Source organism: Amphiprion ocellaris, chromosome 13 (genome assembly GCF_022539595.1).
Source record: "Amphiprion ocellaris isolate individual 3 ecotype Okinawa chromosome 13, ASM2253959v1, whole genome shotgun sequence".
Taxonomy (NCBI): Eukaryota; Metazoa; Chordata; class Actinopteri; family Pomacentridae; genus Amphiprion; species Amphiprion ocellaris.
The window spans coordinates 18,606,467-18,623,706 of NC_072778.1; the positions used below are offsets into that span (position 1 = coordinate 18,606,467).

Genomic DNA, 17,240 nt, shown 5'->3' on the forward strand with positions numbered 1-17,240 from the left:
AAGAGATCTAAAAATATATACAAGCGACTGAGGTGACTGAAGAGGTACAGGTGATTTTGCAGGTAGAGACTGATGTCAAATATATACAGGATACACATAACACTGTTGGCTGTATATTGAGAACCAAAATGCATCATGTGAGAACACCTGAAAAGCAGGTAATATGTATAACAAGAAGAGAAAAGAGGAACAAAAGCAGGGGACAGAAAGATATAAGGCAAAAAACTAAGGGGTCAGCTGAAGGCACAGTCACAGTCTGATGAATCCTTCCATCCATCCATTATCTATACACCGCTTAATCCTCACTAGGGTCGCGGTGGGGCGCTGGAGCCTATCCCAGCTGACTCGGGCGAAGGCAGGGGACACCCTAGACAGGTCACCAGTCTGTCGCAGGGCCACATATATAGACAAACAAGCACTCACACATTCACACCTACGGGCAATTTAGAATAATCAATTAACCTCAGCATATTTTTGGACTGTGGGAGGAAGCCGGAGTACCCGGAGAGAACCCACGCATGCACAGGGAGAACATGCAAACTCCATGCAGAAAGATCCCGGGAAAGCCGGGACGCGAACCAGGGATCTTCTCGCTGCAAGGCGAAAGTGCTAACCACTACACCACTGTGCAGCCCCTGATGAATCCTATGATTTGTAATGTCTGTAGTTCTACATTTGAAGAATGGCACATTATCTGTGTCAATTAATTTGCATGAATGATTCTAACTGGGTGCTTGAAATGTTTTTACCTGCTTTTTTCATCTTTTTTTCACTGTCCTCCTCCTCCCCTCCCATGCAGAATGACTACCGCAAGCTGTCCATGCAGTGTAAGGACTTTGTGGTAGGTGTGTTGGACCTTTGTCGGAACACAGAGGAAGTTGAGGCCATATTGAACGGCGATGTGGATCAGTGTCCACCGAGCCCCTACAACCGACCCTGCCTCAGCCGCGTCAAACTGGCCATCAAGTATGAAGTCAAGAAGGTAAGACTAATAGGGAATAGAGAGTGTGAATTTTCATCACATGTTGTCTATAGATATGCAACATTCAAAACTTGATATGCTTTTTACAAGAGTCTGCACCTTAGTTTCCAGAGTGGGGGGAAAGTCAGATCAGCCTTCATGTGGATGAGCAGGATGATGGCTCCTAAGTAGTCACCGAGCACATAATGTTCTGGCTGAACCTTGTAATCATTCTGCATTAGGGGGGGAAGCTCTGGTTTGTTTGTGTTTCTTTTAACTAATCACAATTGTCTTGAGCAGGACTATACCAAGGATGCTGTGACTGTATCTCTGCAAAATACTGATTGGGGAGCAAACTTATTTCTGTTTAATGTTTTCATGTAAACCAAAAACAAAGACAAGCATATTTTAATAATTACACTACCAGTCAAAAATTTGGACATGCCTTCTCATTTAATGTTTTTTCTTTATTTGCATGACTATTTACATTTTAGATTCTCACTGAAGGCGTCAAAACTATGAATGAACACATATGGAATTGTGTAGTAGACAAAAAAAGTGTGAAATAAGTCAAAACATATTAGACTTAAAATTCTTCCGATAGCCACCCTCTACTTTGATTACTGCTTTGCACACTCTTGGCATTCTCTCAATGAGCTTCATGAGGTAGTCACCTGAAATGGTTTTCCAACACTCTTGAAGGAGTTCCCAGAGATGCTGAGCACTTGTTGGTCCTTTTGCCTTCACTCTGTGGTCCATCTCATCCCAAACCATCTGGATTGGGTTTAGGTCAGGGGAATGTGGAGGCCAGATCATCTGATGCAGCACTCCATCACTCTCCTTCTTGGTCAGATAACCCTTTGTTACGTTCCTTGGTGTGTTTGTGTGCAGATGGGGTCGGTTGTGTTTCTGTTCCTGTTCTCTCCCCTCTTTTTTTATGTTATTTCTCAGGTTACGCCTGGTGGGAGTGGCCAGGTCCACCTGCAGCTACCTCACAATCAGAGACGATGAAAAGCCAAGCCAACCTGATCATCTTTGCCAGTGGGCCAGATTAGTGGCTAGTGTGCTGTGTTGGGGTCTCGCATTCTGCTGGAATCACAAGTGTGGTGCTTTGATTTTGGAGCAGCTTTGTGTTAATAAGCTCACCTTGTATTGAATCTTGGTTTGGTCTCCTTTCCATCCATCCATTATCTATACATCGCTTAATCCTCATTAGGGTCATGGGGGTCTGGAGCCTATCCCAGCTGACTCAGGTGAAGGCAGGGGACACCCTGGACAGATCGCCAGTCTGTCGCAGGGCCACATACAAAGACAAACAAGCACTCTCACATTCACACCTACGGGCAATTTAGAAAAATCAATCAACCTCAGCATATTTTTGGACTGTGGGAGGAAGCCGGAGTACCCGGAGAAAACCCACGCATGCACAGGGAGAACATGCAAACTCCATGCAGAAAGATCCCGGGAAAGCCGGGACGCGAACCAGGGATCTTCTCGCTGCAAGGCGAAAGTGCTAACCACTACACCACTGTGCAGCCCCTGGTCTCCTTTTTGTAAAATAAATAATTCACCTGCTACACAATCAGTTTTCCTGCCTCTTTACCCGGTTTTCTGTATATTTACTATTCCCCTCATCCCCTAATTCCCAGGGATGTAACACCCTTATACAGCCTGGGGGTGTGTTTGGGGACATTTTTATGCTGAAAAATGAATGATTGTCCAACTAAACGCAAACCGACTGGGATGGCATGTCACTGCAGGATGCTGTGGTAGCCATGTTGGTTCAGTGTACCTTCAGTTTTGTATAACTCCCTCATAGAGTCACCAGCAAAACACCCCCACACCATCACACCTCCTCCTCCATGCTTCATGGTGGGAACAATGCATGTAGAGACCATCCATTCACCTTTTCTGTGTTGCACAGACACGTGGGTGGAACCAAAGATCTCAAATTTGGACTCATCAGACCAAAGCACAGATTTCCACTGGTCTAATGTCCATTTCTTGTGTTTCTTGGCCCAAACAAATCTCTTCTGCTTGTTGCTTTTCCTTAGTAGTGGTTTCCTAGCAGCTATTAGACCATAAAGGCCTGATTGGTGCAGTTTCCTCTGAACAGCTGATGTAGAGATGTGTCTGCTACTAGAACTCTGTGTGGCATTTATCTGGGCTCTAATGTGAGGTGCTGTTAACTTGTGATTTCTGAGGCTGGTGACTCGTATAAACTTATCCTCAGCAGCAGAGGTGACTCTTGGTCTTCCTTTCCTGGGTCGGTCCTCATCTGAGCCAGTTTCGTCGTAGCGCTTAATGGTTTTTGCGACTGCCCTTGGGGATACATTAAAAGTTTTTGCAATTTTCTGGACTGACTGACCTTCAGTTCTTAAAGTAATGATGGACTGTCATTTCTCTTTACTTTGCTGATTGGTTCTCGCCCTAATATGGATACGGCTGTTAACTCTGTACCAACCTGACTTCTGCATAACACAACTGATGGTCCCAACCCCATTAAGAAGGCAAGAAATTACACAAGTTAACCTTGACAAGGCACACCTGTGAAGTGAAAACCATTTCAGATGACTGCCTCATGAAGCTCATTGAGAGAATCCCAAGAGTGTGCAAAGCAGGAATCAAAGTAAAAGAAGAATTTAAAATCTAAAACATGTTTTGACTTCTTTTGCACTTTTTTGTTTACTACACAATTCCATATGTGTTCATTCATTTAAAAAACATTAAATGCGAAGCTGTGTCCAAACTTTTGACTGGTAGTGTATATCCAAATCTTGAGCAAAAATTGCCATTTTCAGTGTGTAGGTGGTGGTGTTGGCGGTATAGTTTTTTAACACAGGGAAAGTGGAAGAAGAGGAGAAAGCCATATAAAATGAGCGACCAGTAGCAGGTCTTTATCTGCAGCCGACAGCAGGAGATTCAAACCAGCTTCAAAGTTGTTAATAATCAAATAAGTACGATTTTTAATATCTGTTCCATGAGGTACGGTTAAGATAGCATGTTTCTCCATGCAGGACCACTGTGAAAAAATATATTGTAAATAATAATTTGTCAGAGTATGAACATGATACAAAGATAAATACCTATGGTGGGGTCTGTTCAAGCAGGTTAAAGTGACCAGGGGAACATACATAAATATACCACAGCAAACCCAAAGGCGAGGAGGCCAAGGTGATTGATTTTCATATGTAGTATTAACTTTGACATCTGAAATCTGTTGAAAGCTGGTTAGTTTGATGTTAGCATAGTAACTTTAGGGTTAATTCTGGATCATCATGTTCTACATGCAATACATGCTTCAGAGCAGATTCTGTTCCGGATAACAGCTCAATATGTATAAAACGTGCTGACCAATCAATTCTAAAATAGTATCACCCTTCCTAGAAGAACTTCAGGGTTTCAATAGTAAGAGCTTCTCTTAAGGGGGCAGAGGTTTTTAGAGCTCGAAGCCATTTCAGAGTTATTGTTCTACAGAGGTTTGTATAATCCTTCAACAGGGACTGCTTATAGTGCTCAAGCCTTGTACTTACAAGATTTGCAAACAGCCTACTTATCCATTTCACTTATGTATTTATATTTGTTCTTTACTTTCTCACAGGACCATTTAACACCACCAAGGTTGCAGCTGAAAGAGTAAAGCTAAAACCGTCTTATACATCATGAAGCTACATCTGATGAACACTTTAGTGTGATGGAATACTCCCTTATAATTATTGTCAGATCATCTAGTGTCTTTATTTGGGGCAGTAATATTGATAAGCATATGAGCTCATGTATTCACACTGTTGACAGTTTCATGCAGGCTTTCCTTCTTGGCTTTGACTGCAGCAGTTGTGTTGCTTTCAGTCTGTATGACATTTTAAAACTCCTCATATTGGTTTAGGATTATACTTTGCACTTGTGAGAAATGTGTAGCTCCAGACCTTTCCATTGTTTGAAGGTGATCTGGTGCAAACACCAGTTCTTTTATATAAATGTTCTCATGGCCCTACTCGAAAAATCTGAATTCACTTGATGAGTTGATATTCATTGTCATGTGACCACTTAGCATGATTGCGGTTATTCCTAAATTTAGCCGTCACTGCTGCAGTGAAGTCATTGTAGCTAACCTCCCCATGAAGAACGACGAATACAACAACCTCATAAGCACATCAGTGAAGTATTACATCACATTACAAAATTCATATTCTCAGTCTTTTTTGTTATGGATTATTATTATCCATAGATGTAGGCAGATTTCGATTGGAAATGATTATTTTAAGTATTTTGTTACAGAATGTTAAAGAAAATCATTTATGTATGCCATCACTTAAGGCCCCTCTTCAACTGCAGACGAAAAACTCAAACACTATAAAATTACATATTTAGAAGTTTGCTTCTCCCTGAAATTAATCTCTTCACCTCCTAAACGTCTGAGATGTACCTCTATGTTGTTGCTTCCTTTACAATGTGTGGATCTATGAAGTCCCTGTCTCTGTCTCCAAAGACCACTCATTACATGTTGCAACTCAAGCACACCAGCTCGCCTAAGATTCAAACAGTAAAACTACTTTGCACTACACTAGTTATAGTAATTGAGTAATGCAGTCATACATGTTGGAACCAGAGAGCAATTCTGAAAAAGAAAAATGATACAGAGTCTCGTCCTGCAAATAGACAAAATTGGTTCCTTAGGTTTGTTGTGTTTAAAACCATGGTTGTCTTCAGGATGTGTTTTTGCAACAGTCCTCGGTACACTGTAGTGTAGAAAGTGGAACTGCTCAGTCATGGCACTGCTTGATTTGCATATAATTCATATTCCAGCATATAAAATACACCATATGGATGCGTTTACAAAGTCAAGATAAGGTGAATTTCATCAGAGAAGCTTGTACCAAAATTGTTGCAGATATTAGCCTCATACGGCTGCACCAAACAATGTAGATAAAAGCGTAGGCTGCAACACACACCTAATAGTAGCAACTGCACTTTATGATTAAAATTGCACTCGCTGATGTAGGGGCACCATTCTCAGCTTGTCTGAGAAAATTATCAATTTAGACTAGAGACTTTGACGAAAAAGAAATGAATCAGTCTCAGTATGAAAGTCGTAAACTCTGATTTCATTGACCTCCAGTTCCCACAACAAAGAAATACACGATACAACCGGTGATAATTATACACAAATATTTATTAACTAATACTACAAACAAATAATAAACAACAACAGACAGTGAGTAAATGAATGATTAAATGCAGATGAACTAATGAACTGTGATCATCACTGGAAGCAGTTGGTAGAAAGTTGATGAATTTAGAATTACTCTGAAATTGGTAAACCAATTGTAATTTGTAAATTTGCCTGTTTAGCAGAAGAAAAGTGATCCTTGTGTAGCCTTTGTAGTAGTGAGAGGGAGGGAGCTGTGATGTTCTGCTGGATGAGTTGGTTCAGGGAAACAGAGACAAGAAGGAACTTTGGCAGGTTTGCATTGCAGAAGTGTGCCAAAGTAAAAATACTAAGAGTCTGAGGTCATAGTTGTCAAGAAAATATCTGCGCTGTTGTAGTATTAAAATAATTCTGAAACTCAATTTCATTCTTCTAAGAGCCCATTTTTCTAACAGCCCCATGTTCTAAAAGCCCAAGTTCAATTTTCTAAAAGCCCCTTCTTACAAGCCCAAGTTGAATTTTTCTAAAAGTCCTGTTGCATTCCAGTGATTTTCCTCTATATAGAAAGCTTTGGAGCCAATTTCATATCAGCATCTGACCAGTCATGCATGTGTTCCTCCCAAGGGGTGGTGTTGAGCTTCACTGTCCAGGAGAGGTCAGAGGCCAAATACCTTTAAAACTTCCTTTTAGGTCATTTCTTACATATGCAAATCCAGTTGTTCAATATTTATGATGATCACAGATCTGAAATAACACCGAATAAGTGATTAGAATGACATCAAACACATGTTTATCTCATATGGTTCCTGAGATAATAAGAAAAGGTGTAAACATAAGAATAAACTTAGACATTGTAGACTTTAGGGTACATGAAAATAAATTTATAACATAGCTAAAACACAAGCATATTCAGTCAATAATAAGAAAAATAAGACAGGGAGGATATATGCTTAGAGTAAAAAGTCTCTCTGTGTCTTTTATGACTGTGGTCTGTGACAGAGAGAGAGAGAGGAGGGGGTGTTGGTGTCTTCTTTGTTCTTCTCCACAAACACTTCAGATTCGATGTGTTCATCTTCCATACTGGTCCTGATCAACCTGGCATCAGAGACTGAGTCCAGATCATCACTCCAGTGATGCTGCATTTCTTTAATGTTCTGATTTCAACTGTTCAGTCCATTCCTGCATACCAAGTTCTGTGCGTTAGGTAGGGAGATCAGAAGGTCAGAATGCCAATCCGCTTCTTCAGAGGTGTGGTTTTCCTCACATTTGACACTTTATGACCATTATCAGATTCTGGTGGAGGTAGGAAGCGTCCTGTTGTCTGAGTGGTTCTTTATTAGTAAACATCCGATCAGCAGATGTTCCATTTAGAGATGAATTTTGGGTTAGCTGTGTTCTGAAATGGTGTCTTACCAAATTTACAGCTCTGGGAAAAGGTCTTTGGATCTTTGTGTGTTGCTCTGGAATGTTCTGCTCCGTAGTACACTACAAGCTCTATAATAGATACCATAGAAAAGTTCAATACTTGATCAACTGCAGTGTTTAACTTGTAATTTGACTTTTGTGTGAAGAACCCACTTGGTCACATCCATTCCTGTTTGACCTTGATGTGCTGCATGCTTTTCTTTAATCAGGTACATCCCAAGAGTTTGTGTGCAGGTGTGTTAGCAGAGGAGTGTATGTGCACCCATTTGTGTGTGTGTGTGTGCATGTGTGTGTGTGTGTTGTGCAGCAAACAGCCTGACTGAGCCATGTTTTTGTTTTTATCCTGTACTAGAGAGCATGACCAATAGCATGCAGCTAATTACACAAGAAGCAAAGAGTGAGGGAGAGATAGATTGCCATGGAAACCAGGTGGAGCCTGACTCTCTGCAGCGGATGTTCCTGAACACAGCAATGGTTCATGTCATGGATCAGTGGCTTTATGGACTGAATGCCGGACACCAGTGGGAAACTGTGTTAACAATGATTTTGTGCGGTGTTGGGGAGTATGTATGGTTGTGTGTGGTTTCCCTCATGATTGAGAGTGTGCACTGTAAACACATTGTTCATGTGTGAGTTTTGATCGGTGGGTGGAAGCAGAGGATGGCAATCGACTGCTCAGATAAATGCTTGCTGAATGTGGAGACTTGGGTTGATTGGTGAAGCTGTGGAAAGGATTGATAGAGGGCAACAACAAAGAGGCAAACAAATATTGAGAGAAAGTTTGACCAAAGGTAAGCAGTTGCTCGGATCTTAGACACAAACAAAACACAAACACTGAGTTTGTTTGTTACACTAGATGACCACCAACTGAGCATCGATCGCTCTGTTGTCCGCATCCTTCCTCCATCCAGAAGAAAAACATCCTGTCCTTCCGCATCTGACCTTTATGTTCCATTTAGTACTTCCTTTCTTGGAATAAAGTCAGTAATTAATGTGAACACTCAGCTTCTTATTTTCTGCCTGATTTCTTTTGCATTCTGTGTTTTAAATTGATTTTCCAACCTGCTTGTTGTTGTTTTTTTCTAATTGAAGCTAAGTGGCAGTCAGAAATACAAATGTGCTGTGAATAATACCATATATTCATATTTTAATGAGTGCACAATAGATGTACTCTGAACAGAAATACACCCTGCACACTCAGCGTGAGATAGCTTGAATAGCAGAGTAGCGCAAGAAGCGCTTTAATTTCATCATCATCTTTTTTCAAATGGTAAATTTAGCAACTCAGTGACTGAAGGGTTAGAGTGCCCTGACCAGCAGTCTGTTGTTTTTACTGTCGGAGGTAAACAGCAAAAAATGTACCAATGCACCACAATCTTAGTTACGCCTCTGAAACAGTTAGTGGTAGAATTGTCGTCATGCTATTCAAGGAGTTTTTCTGGATATGAAAAAGTAAGACAAGACAAACAAGAAATTAACATAAGTACATAACAACAATATTGTAAAGGCTTAAATGCACAAACACACCAGGATGGAAGGACCTTTGGTGTCTCTCCTTCACACTGCAGGTGAAGCAGCTACACTGAAGGAGCTTCCCAGTGTCCTGCAGGAGGTGGGACATATTCCCCAACAGAGATGATAACTCAGCTATCATCCTGCCTCCCACCACCTCCACTGGATCGAGGCGACATCTCAGGACATCCTACACAGTATTCAAATCTTTTGCAGTACTTCAGTAAAAAATAACAATACTACAACATAAAAGTCTATTCCTCCCCTGCTGCTTTCTAGAAGATTGATTATGAACCAGAATGTGGGTGAACTCCGAGAATGTAGGTCCATTTTGGGAAAGATTTGGGTTCCCATTTTCCTCTCTTTCATGCCACATCTACTTAAACCACCTTTTTTATTTGGTGTGTGAAAGATGTAAACTATCAGCATTTGGCCCAAAAAAAGCAAACAAAATGCTTTAAAAGTCTCTTCATAGAGGACTGCTTTTCCACATTTGATCAGCTGTCTGTTTTACCTGCCACATTTTTAGATATTTACAGACCAGGCCCTTTGTGCAGTCTCAAATATCCTGCTTACTCAATGCTTCCGACACCAGTGTTATTGATTCAGTGCCTGCCCTCATTTCATTAACCACAGGATCAGTATTGACTCTCAACAGCTTAATATCAGGCCTGGTATTTGTACCTTTAACTGAAATGAAAGCAGCTTCGCTGAGTGCTCATCACTTATTCTTTTTTTTTAAATGTTCTACAGATCCCACATTTCTATAGAGAAACTGTCTAGTTCTTAAATATACCTTGAACACATCATCAGGGATGTATCTGGTGGTCTTTGTGTAGTTCAGGTATTTCAGCTTCAGACAGCCATGTGATCCAACTGTGGTTAATCCAGTCAAAGCTCAAAATATGTCATAGCAGGTACACATTTTAATGCAACTAAATGCAAAGCTCTTCCTTTTCTCTAATCGCTCCCCGTGCACACATTTTTATGGTTGGTGAGACTAATGTCTTGTCTGTGACTTGAGAAAAGCTTTGGGGATTTGTTCCTGGCCACCTGCCATTGTGATAACATTGGTGGGTCACTGTACATAGCCTCATGGTTGAAAATCAATAAAATATTTTAGAACAAGAATGAAAAAAAAAAAGTTCAGAAATGTACCTGTAAAACTTTATCTGCAAAAATGCAGTGTCAGTATAGAAAACAACAGTTCTCTACCATGCATAACTGATTTCAGAATGTTAGATTATTAAAAGCATGAGCATATAAACAGTATTCTAATGTTTTTTTTTTGAACTATGAAACAGTGAAAAACAACTGTACCAGCCACTAATGAGCAAATTTCTCTGGAAACATACTCATTATTGGCTGCTTACTAATTGCTCCTCTCTCACCTTCCTTGCCCACAGATCCTCCATTGATTTAACTTTCTTGTCCCTGTCTCTGTCTTTAGTTTGTTGCCCATCCAAATTGCCAGCAGCAGCTGCTAACTATCTGGTATGAGAACCTGCCTGGCTTGAGGCAGCAGTCCGTTGGTGTGAAGTGCTGGACAGTTCTTGGGGTGACAGTAGGACTGCCCTTCCTGGCTATCGCCTACTGGATAATGCCGTGTAGCAAGGTATGAAAACACAACTACATGCACCAAGTTGTTTCTAGATGCACTATAGCTTCTGAGAGAAAGTTACAAATTGTATTAGTAATGATGTTCATGACACATTATGTTGTATTGGGTTGTGGCACCAATATACCAATAATTTGTTAGCAGCATGGTGCAGTTTATAGGCTCATTACATACTTGAAAACACAATGGGTCAGTAAAATCATCATCTTTGCTGGTAATACACCAATTATCCAAAACATGAAAACCACTGATAGGTGAAATGACAACCACTCATCATCCATTGCAATGCATTGTCCTGCTGGAAAACCTTGGGTCCTGGCATTCAAGTGGACATACTGCCCACCTAAACATTGTTGCACACTCGCGATGGCAGCAGCCTCCCCCTGGTGGGACATTGCACACCACGAAAAACTGCTCAGGAATGGCTCGAGGAACACAAAAAACAAACCAAAGGCATTTACCCAGCCTACAACTCCCTTGATTCCTATCCAATCAGTCAGGATATAGGGTAGAGCAAACCTGATCCATGGAGTTTCCAACCTGCAACCCAGAGGACCCAAACAATCTGCTGCCGATGTCCCCTTGACAGACAGAACAGAACACCCCCATAGGTTCTGTGTCCATGACAGGTCAGAGCTGTTTTGTCCGCGCAAGCAGGAATTACACGATACTGGCAGGTGGTTTTAATGTTGTTCCTGTTGGGTGTAATACCTTACCACAAGTGGGAAAAAATGTGAAGCTTGCCTGTGGTTGTGACAGGAAGAAAAATCATGTTATTGACTAAATTGCAGTTTATCCCCGATACAAGGGGTGTTTTAAGACAAGCTGAGTCAGCTTGTCAGGCTCGGCTCTACATGAATGTTCAGCTTCCCAGCTGTACTTCATGATTATCTACTTCATTTGAACTGGGCTTCAAATTTCATATTCCCTTAACAGTCCTGTTAAAGTCCAATCGATATGGATAACAACTGCATGCTAAAACGATGCTCCATCCAAAATCTACTGTATGTTTGAGTCACTGTAAAAGATGGATTCCATGTCGAAGCATCCTCTTTTATGGGAAAAGGCTAGTCACCGTGATTTCACCTCAGTCATAGTAGTTACAATTCTAATGATTAATTTGTTTCATGGTGAAAAAAAGCACCAGAACTGCCACTACTGCTGTATACTGTAATCCTCTTCTTCACTGTGGATGTGTGTTTTCATTTTGTGCACACAACTGAATATATTGTCTCTGTATATCACACTTACAGTTCAAACTTGTTAAAATGATCAGGATTATTTGTTTCGAGATCATGAACCTGTGGCCCAACTTGATGGAAATCTATAGCTGTCAAGATATTCAACTGTGGGAACAGTAAGGGAAAAAAATGAGTAGTGTGGCTAAAAACATAACAGATTTCCGATTTAAATTGAACTGTATAATCACCGTTTGATTATAGGGCCTGAGGCACTTTATCACATTTTCTTAATACTCCATCAAGCAAATTATAATTTGTAAAGTGACACAATATGACAGGGGCCGCACTCGCTTACAGGAACTGAGTGAGCTGTTATGCAAATCTGCTCATCAACCTGGATAATCTTCCACATCATCTAGATGCGTGTGTGCATGTGTTTGTGTGTCTGTGCACTACGATTCAGTGATTCAGAAACAGCGTTGAGTGGTTGAGTTTGAGTGGTTCATATTTGGTTTGACTAATGAATTAGTCATTTTGTAAACTAAGAGAGAGAGCAACTGATGTCAAGTGTGTGTGAAAGGATGGAGAGCAGTAACGCTGAGAGAGCATCTCCACCGGCGAGACATGGATTCAATCATGAGGCACTTGCGTGCTGATCTCAGTGTGTCACAAAAACACCTGTGCATGTTAATGTGGGAGAGTGCATGTGCATAGACGAGCATGCACAAGCGTTGATTGCAGCTGATTGTAAATCAACCAACCGATGTGCCTACATGTGACAGTCCACAGTTTTGTGGCGTAGCTGGAAAAAAGTAGCAGCATGAGGAAATGATTCATTATTAAAGATGCAGAGCTTGTAGTTGTGCAATATTATAGTTGATGTAGGGTAAATGTTTCTCCACCAATATATAAAAAGTATTGTAAATATATCTGTGGAATGGGGTTTCAATACTTGTGCAGAATTATTACATAATCTAAATGATATTCGACCAGCGAAATATTCACACCAGATTTATATAATAATGCAGCATATGAAGCACCTCTTGTTGTTGTTGAAGAGCTTCAAGAATCGTAGGGAAATTATTTAAACTGATGGTTATTTATAAATGCGAGCCAGTTGGAATCTATACAAGTTAGTGACCGAAATTGTGAACAACAAAACAGTGGAGGCACTGAACTTATATTTAAGCACATTTATTAAACTACACAATAACAAATACTAACTATGACAACAAAGCCGGAGCATCAGTCGGTAATGTTGGGATTGTAGTTCAAAATAGTCTCCTTCCCCATCTTAATGCCACTAGAGTACGTAAGTGCATTGTCACTGCAGCATTGTCATCTGCTGCCACTCTCCACACAACCACCTCCTAGTAGAAGAAGTAGAGGAGTTTTACCAACATTTGAGTGATACAGTCTCAGCAATGACATGCTCTTAGCTGGAGGAGACTTCAGTGCTCACATTAGTGGAAAATTCTCATATCACCAGTCAACAAACAGAAATGGCACCATGTTAGAGGACTTCCTACAGCAACATAATCTCTTGGCAGGAAACACAATATTTCATAAACCTTCTCACATGCTCTGGACCTGGAGACACCCAGCTGGCCATCTGTCCCAGATCGATTTCATCCTGTAGAGGAAATGCTGGAGAAATAGTATTCATGACTGTCAAGCCCAGTCTTCCTCCGCTTCTGTTGGTGGCAACCACAAAATCATTACTGCTACTGTCCAACTTAGCCTCCATACACAAAAGAAACTTAGCTCCAGCAATCTCAATATGCAGGCATCGAAAGAAGATGATAAGCTAGCAAATACAATTGGCAATTTAATATAAGAGAAACTGAGGCTGAAAGATCATAGACTTCTTTTGTGTCCATAAGCAATGATGTTCGAAGGAGCACTTACCAAAGAGACTCCCATGTGCAACACCTACTGTGGATAGTTCACCGATGAGAAAAGCAAGAGAAGAAACACTCAAAGCAACTTCTTCAAATGTTGAACTGCAACAACATAAGCGACAATCAACCTTTGACAAGCTTGAAGTTGCCCGCATTAATAAAACTCTTGCTGAATTTGAGGTCAGTGGATCTGGCAATCCTAGAATGGCCTGACAATTAGTGAAGGAACTATTTGGAAAAAGGAAGAACATAGTCTTCATTCAGGTAAAATGATATGTCAGGTATGATAGGTTGGCTACATGGAATAATCAGTTCCAGAAGCTATTAAATGTTAGGGTCACCATCCTAGCAACCCTAACATTCACATATACCCCGTGTTTAACATCAACCCTGAAGTAAGCACAGATGCTTTTTCCCAAAGCAAAGTGGACAAAGCTATTTGGTGCAATGAAACCACTGAAGGCCCCAAGACTGAATGGTTTGACTTTAGACCTCTGGAAACTTCAAAAAGGAAGAAAGGTCTTAAGGTCATTCTGTATCCAGACGTTCAAGGGACAAAGACAGGATCAGGATCCAATTCCAAGGAAAGGCAACCTTATATGTGACAACTACAGAGGTATCAGCCTCACCCAGGTTGCTGCCAAGATCTATAATCGGATGATCCTCAACAGAATTAGACCAGTCATTGATGATTTACTTCACCCTGGTCAAAATGGATTTAGACAATCTCACTTGACTACTGCACACATCCTAGCTCTTAGAAGGTGTTGCTGAGGATGTATTGAACCACAAGAAAGAAGCAATACTGGTTTTCACTGATTTCAAGAAGTCATACAACTCGATTGACAGAAACAAAATGTTGCATATTCTGCTGGCATTTGGAATCCCTCCACCTATTACTGAAGCAAAAAAGTTATCTATGTCAACACCTCTGTGGTAGTCAAGACTCCTGAGGGCAACACAGATCTCTTCTCCATAGACACTGGAGTACTTCAAGGAGACCCTTGAAGTACCCACCTTTCCTCTTCATCATCTGCTTAAGTGATGCACTGAGGAATGCAATCTTGCCCTCTGATGGTCTGACCCTAAAGCATCGTCAAGTAGAAGGCACCCTGAAGAAGTCCTCCCAGAACTTGCATTCGCAGATGACATTGCCCTCCTGGAAAACACTCTCAGTGAAGCAGAACACCTTTTTTCATTTAGGTAGTGAGAAACAAGACAGATTGGATTCTTCCTGAATGCTGGGAAGACGAAATTCATGCACCTTAACCCCACATCTGAGGAGACATTGTATGAACTAGATGGGTCAGACATCGAAAAAGTCGACTATTTCCTATATCTTGCAGCTACACCAACACAGCACATGATATAGAAACAAAAACTGGGAAAGCTTTGGGAGAACTGCACTCTGTCAAAAATATGGGTATCTCCAATTTTTTGGGCAACCAAAATGAGAGTATTTAAGGCGTCGGTGGACTTCATATTGCTCTATAGATCTGACTCCTGGTTGCTAATGAAGACACTCAAAAAGAATTGCTGGGACTTATACCACAATGTTACGGATGGTACAAAACATCTCCTAGAAATCATACCTCACCAACAAGTTGCTAAATGGCTTACATCCATGCTTTTCAACCATGATTAGGCAATGTAGACTAGCCCTTGCTGGACATGTGGTGAGACACAATGAAGCAGCAGGTCGAGTACTGTTATGGAATCAGAAGGGCAGGCAGGCCTAGCACAACATTAAGGAAGGTGCTAGAAGAAGACACTGGTCTGGAAGGCAAAGAACTTTTGACTGAAATGTTGGATAGAGGAGAGCTGGAGGAAGAACTTTATTCATGTCACTGATTCCGTCGGATGCAATTAACTAAACTATGACACAATAGCACACATTAAGACAAACAACAACAACACAAAACAAACAAAGCGGTGAATGTGAATAAAGGACAAGGGAAGGAAGCGAACAGAATATTTCAGTGTAATATTGGGGTTAATATTATGTTTGAAATATGGTGTTCTGAGGGAAAGGGATAAGTAGACCAAACCTGAAAGCAGCCACTAATTTGACGGTAGACTGATTTGTTAACCTGTAAAATGTATCTATGATAAAAGAGAATTTGAGGAAATTGTACCAAGCTTCAGTGGCTGAAAGTTACTTGCGGGTACGTCGTGATGCTGTGGCAGTGCTTCTGCTGAGGGATGGTCTGGTTGGCCTGTTGCTGCGGGTCAGAACAGCAGTGGACATTCTTGGAAAGAATGACTCTGGGAAAGGAGGGCTCTTGGAAAGGAGGACTTCTTGAAAAGTAAGACTCAGGAATTCCTCACGGATGACTCTGGGAAAGGAAGGCTCAAAGTGGTTTTTTCAGGTGTGGTCTTTTTAAGTGGACTTTTGCATATCATTAACTTGGTAGGTATCTGGTACATCCTCCGTCAGGAGAGGCTGATGTACAGATGTCCCTCAGAGAGTTACACTGTCACCTAAAATTATATTATTTTTCTGGTTACTACAAAATCTAATACAGTGACAAATCATTGATGCATTTATGTTCCTGGTGGGCAGATAATTAAAACAAGACAAAATATGTACATATAAACATCAGATATGTTAAACTTATAGCTGACATATGAACAAGTAGAATAAAAGATTTAAGAAACTCGAATGATGTAGTGATGTTCATGATGAGATTATTGAAATTGGTGTTTAAATGAGTGTTTATAAAGAATAGTTGAATCCAGCATTGTGGAGTAATTGTATTTCTTTGCCCTAATGTGACCAGTGTTCCTTGTGGTATTGTCAGTGGGGGTGGAATTCTTTTGATGCTGTTGTCACATTTTGACCCCCGCTTCCTGTAAACTCAGCAGTCAGCCAGAGTGGTTCTGGTAGACATGTGGTCCCTTGTAGGCCTGATAGTGACTGGGGGTTTAAGCCAGTCTTTTGGCTAAACTAGGCCCAATATACATTCCAGATGTCTGGAGGTGTGTGTTGTGGAATCTGCTGAATGTCTGCTTTTTTGAGACCTCTTCCTGACAACGTAATCTTCACACTATCCTGCCAAATCTGGAAGATGTTTTGCTTTACGGTTCCACATCTGGTGGGATGCCTCGGTGTCTCTGCTCTTTCTGTGCTTTGAAACTTAACATGGCTTGTTGGTTGGTTTGCTATTTTAATATACCAGTTAGATTTGAGGTGCTCGGCTAGTATGGGTGAGATAATAAAAGCAGTTTAATGAAACACATAACTGAGAGACATAATGGATGTTTATACAAATAACAATGTGACAGCACCTCAACGGAGACAAAAGTATATTCATGTAGCTGATAATGAAATAGATAAAGACAGAGCACATCAGAAAAAGAATTCAAGACGGACAGGACAGAGACAGTGGCTGCACAGAGAAGGCTTTGATGTGTTTTGGTTGATTGTGTGTTGTGTGTCCTCCTGCACCTGGAACTAATCTGCAGTTTTGTTCTGCTCATCTCATCAATTGCT

The 17,240-nt window shown here is 40.9% G+C and overlaps 1 protein-coding gene across 1 annotated transcript in view; it reads left to right on the forward strand.

Moving 5' to 3' along the window:
- Positions 1 to 17,240, forward strand: part of LOC111572298 (short transient receptor potential channel 7) — a 64,027-nt gene that overhangs the window by 14,769 nt on the left and 32,018 nt on the right. Inside the window, exons 3-4 of the mRNA XM_023275941.3 lie at positions 800 to 982; positions 10,498 to 10,662. Coding sequence (XP_023131709.2) covers positions 800 to 982; positions 10,498 to 10,662 — 348 coding nt within the window. The remainder of the gene's footprint in view (positions 1 to 799; positions 983 to 10,497; positions 10,663 to 17,240) is intronic.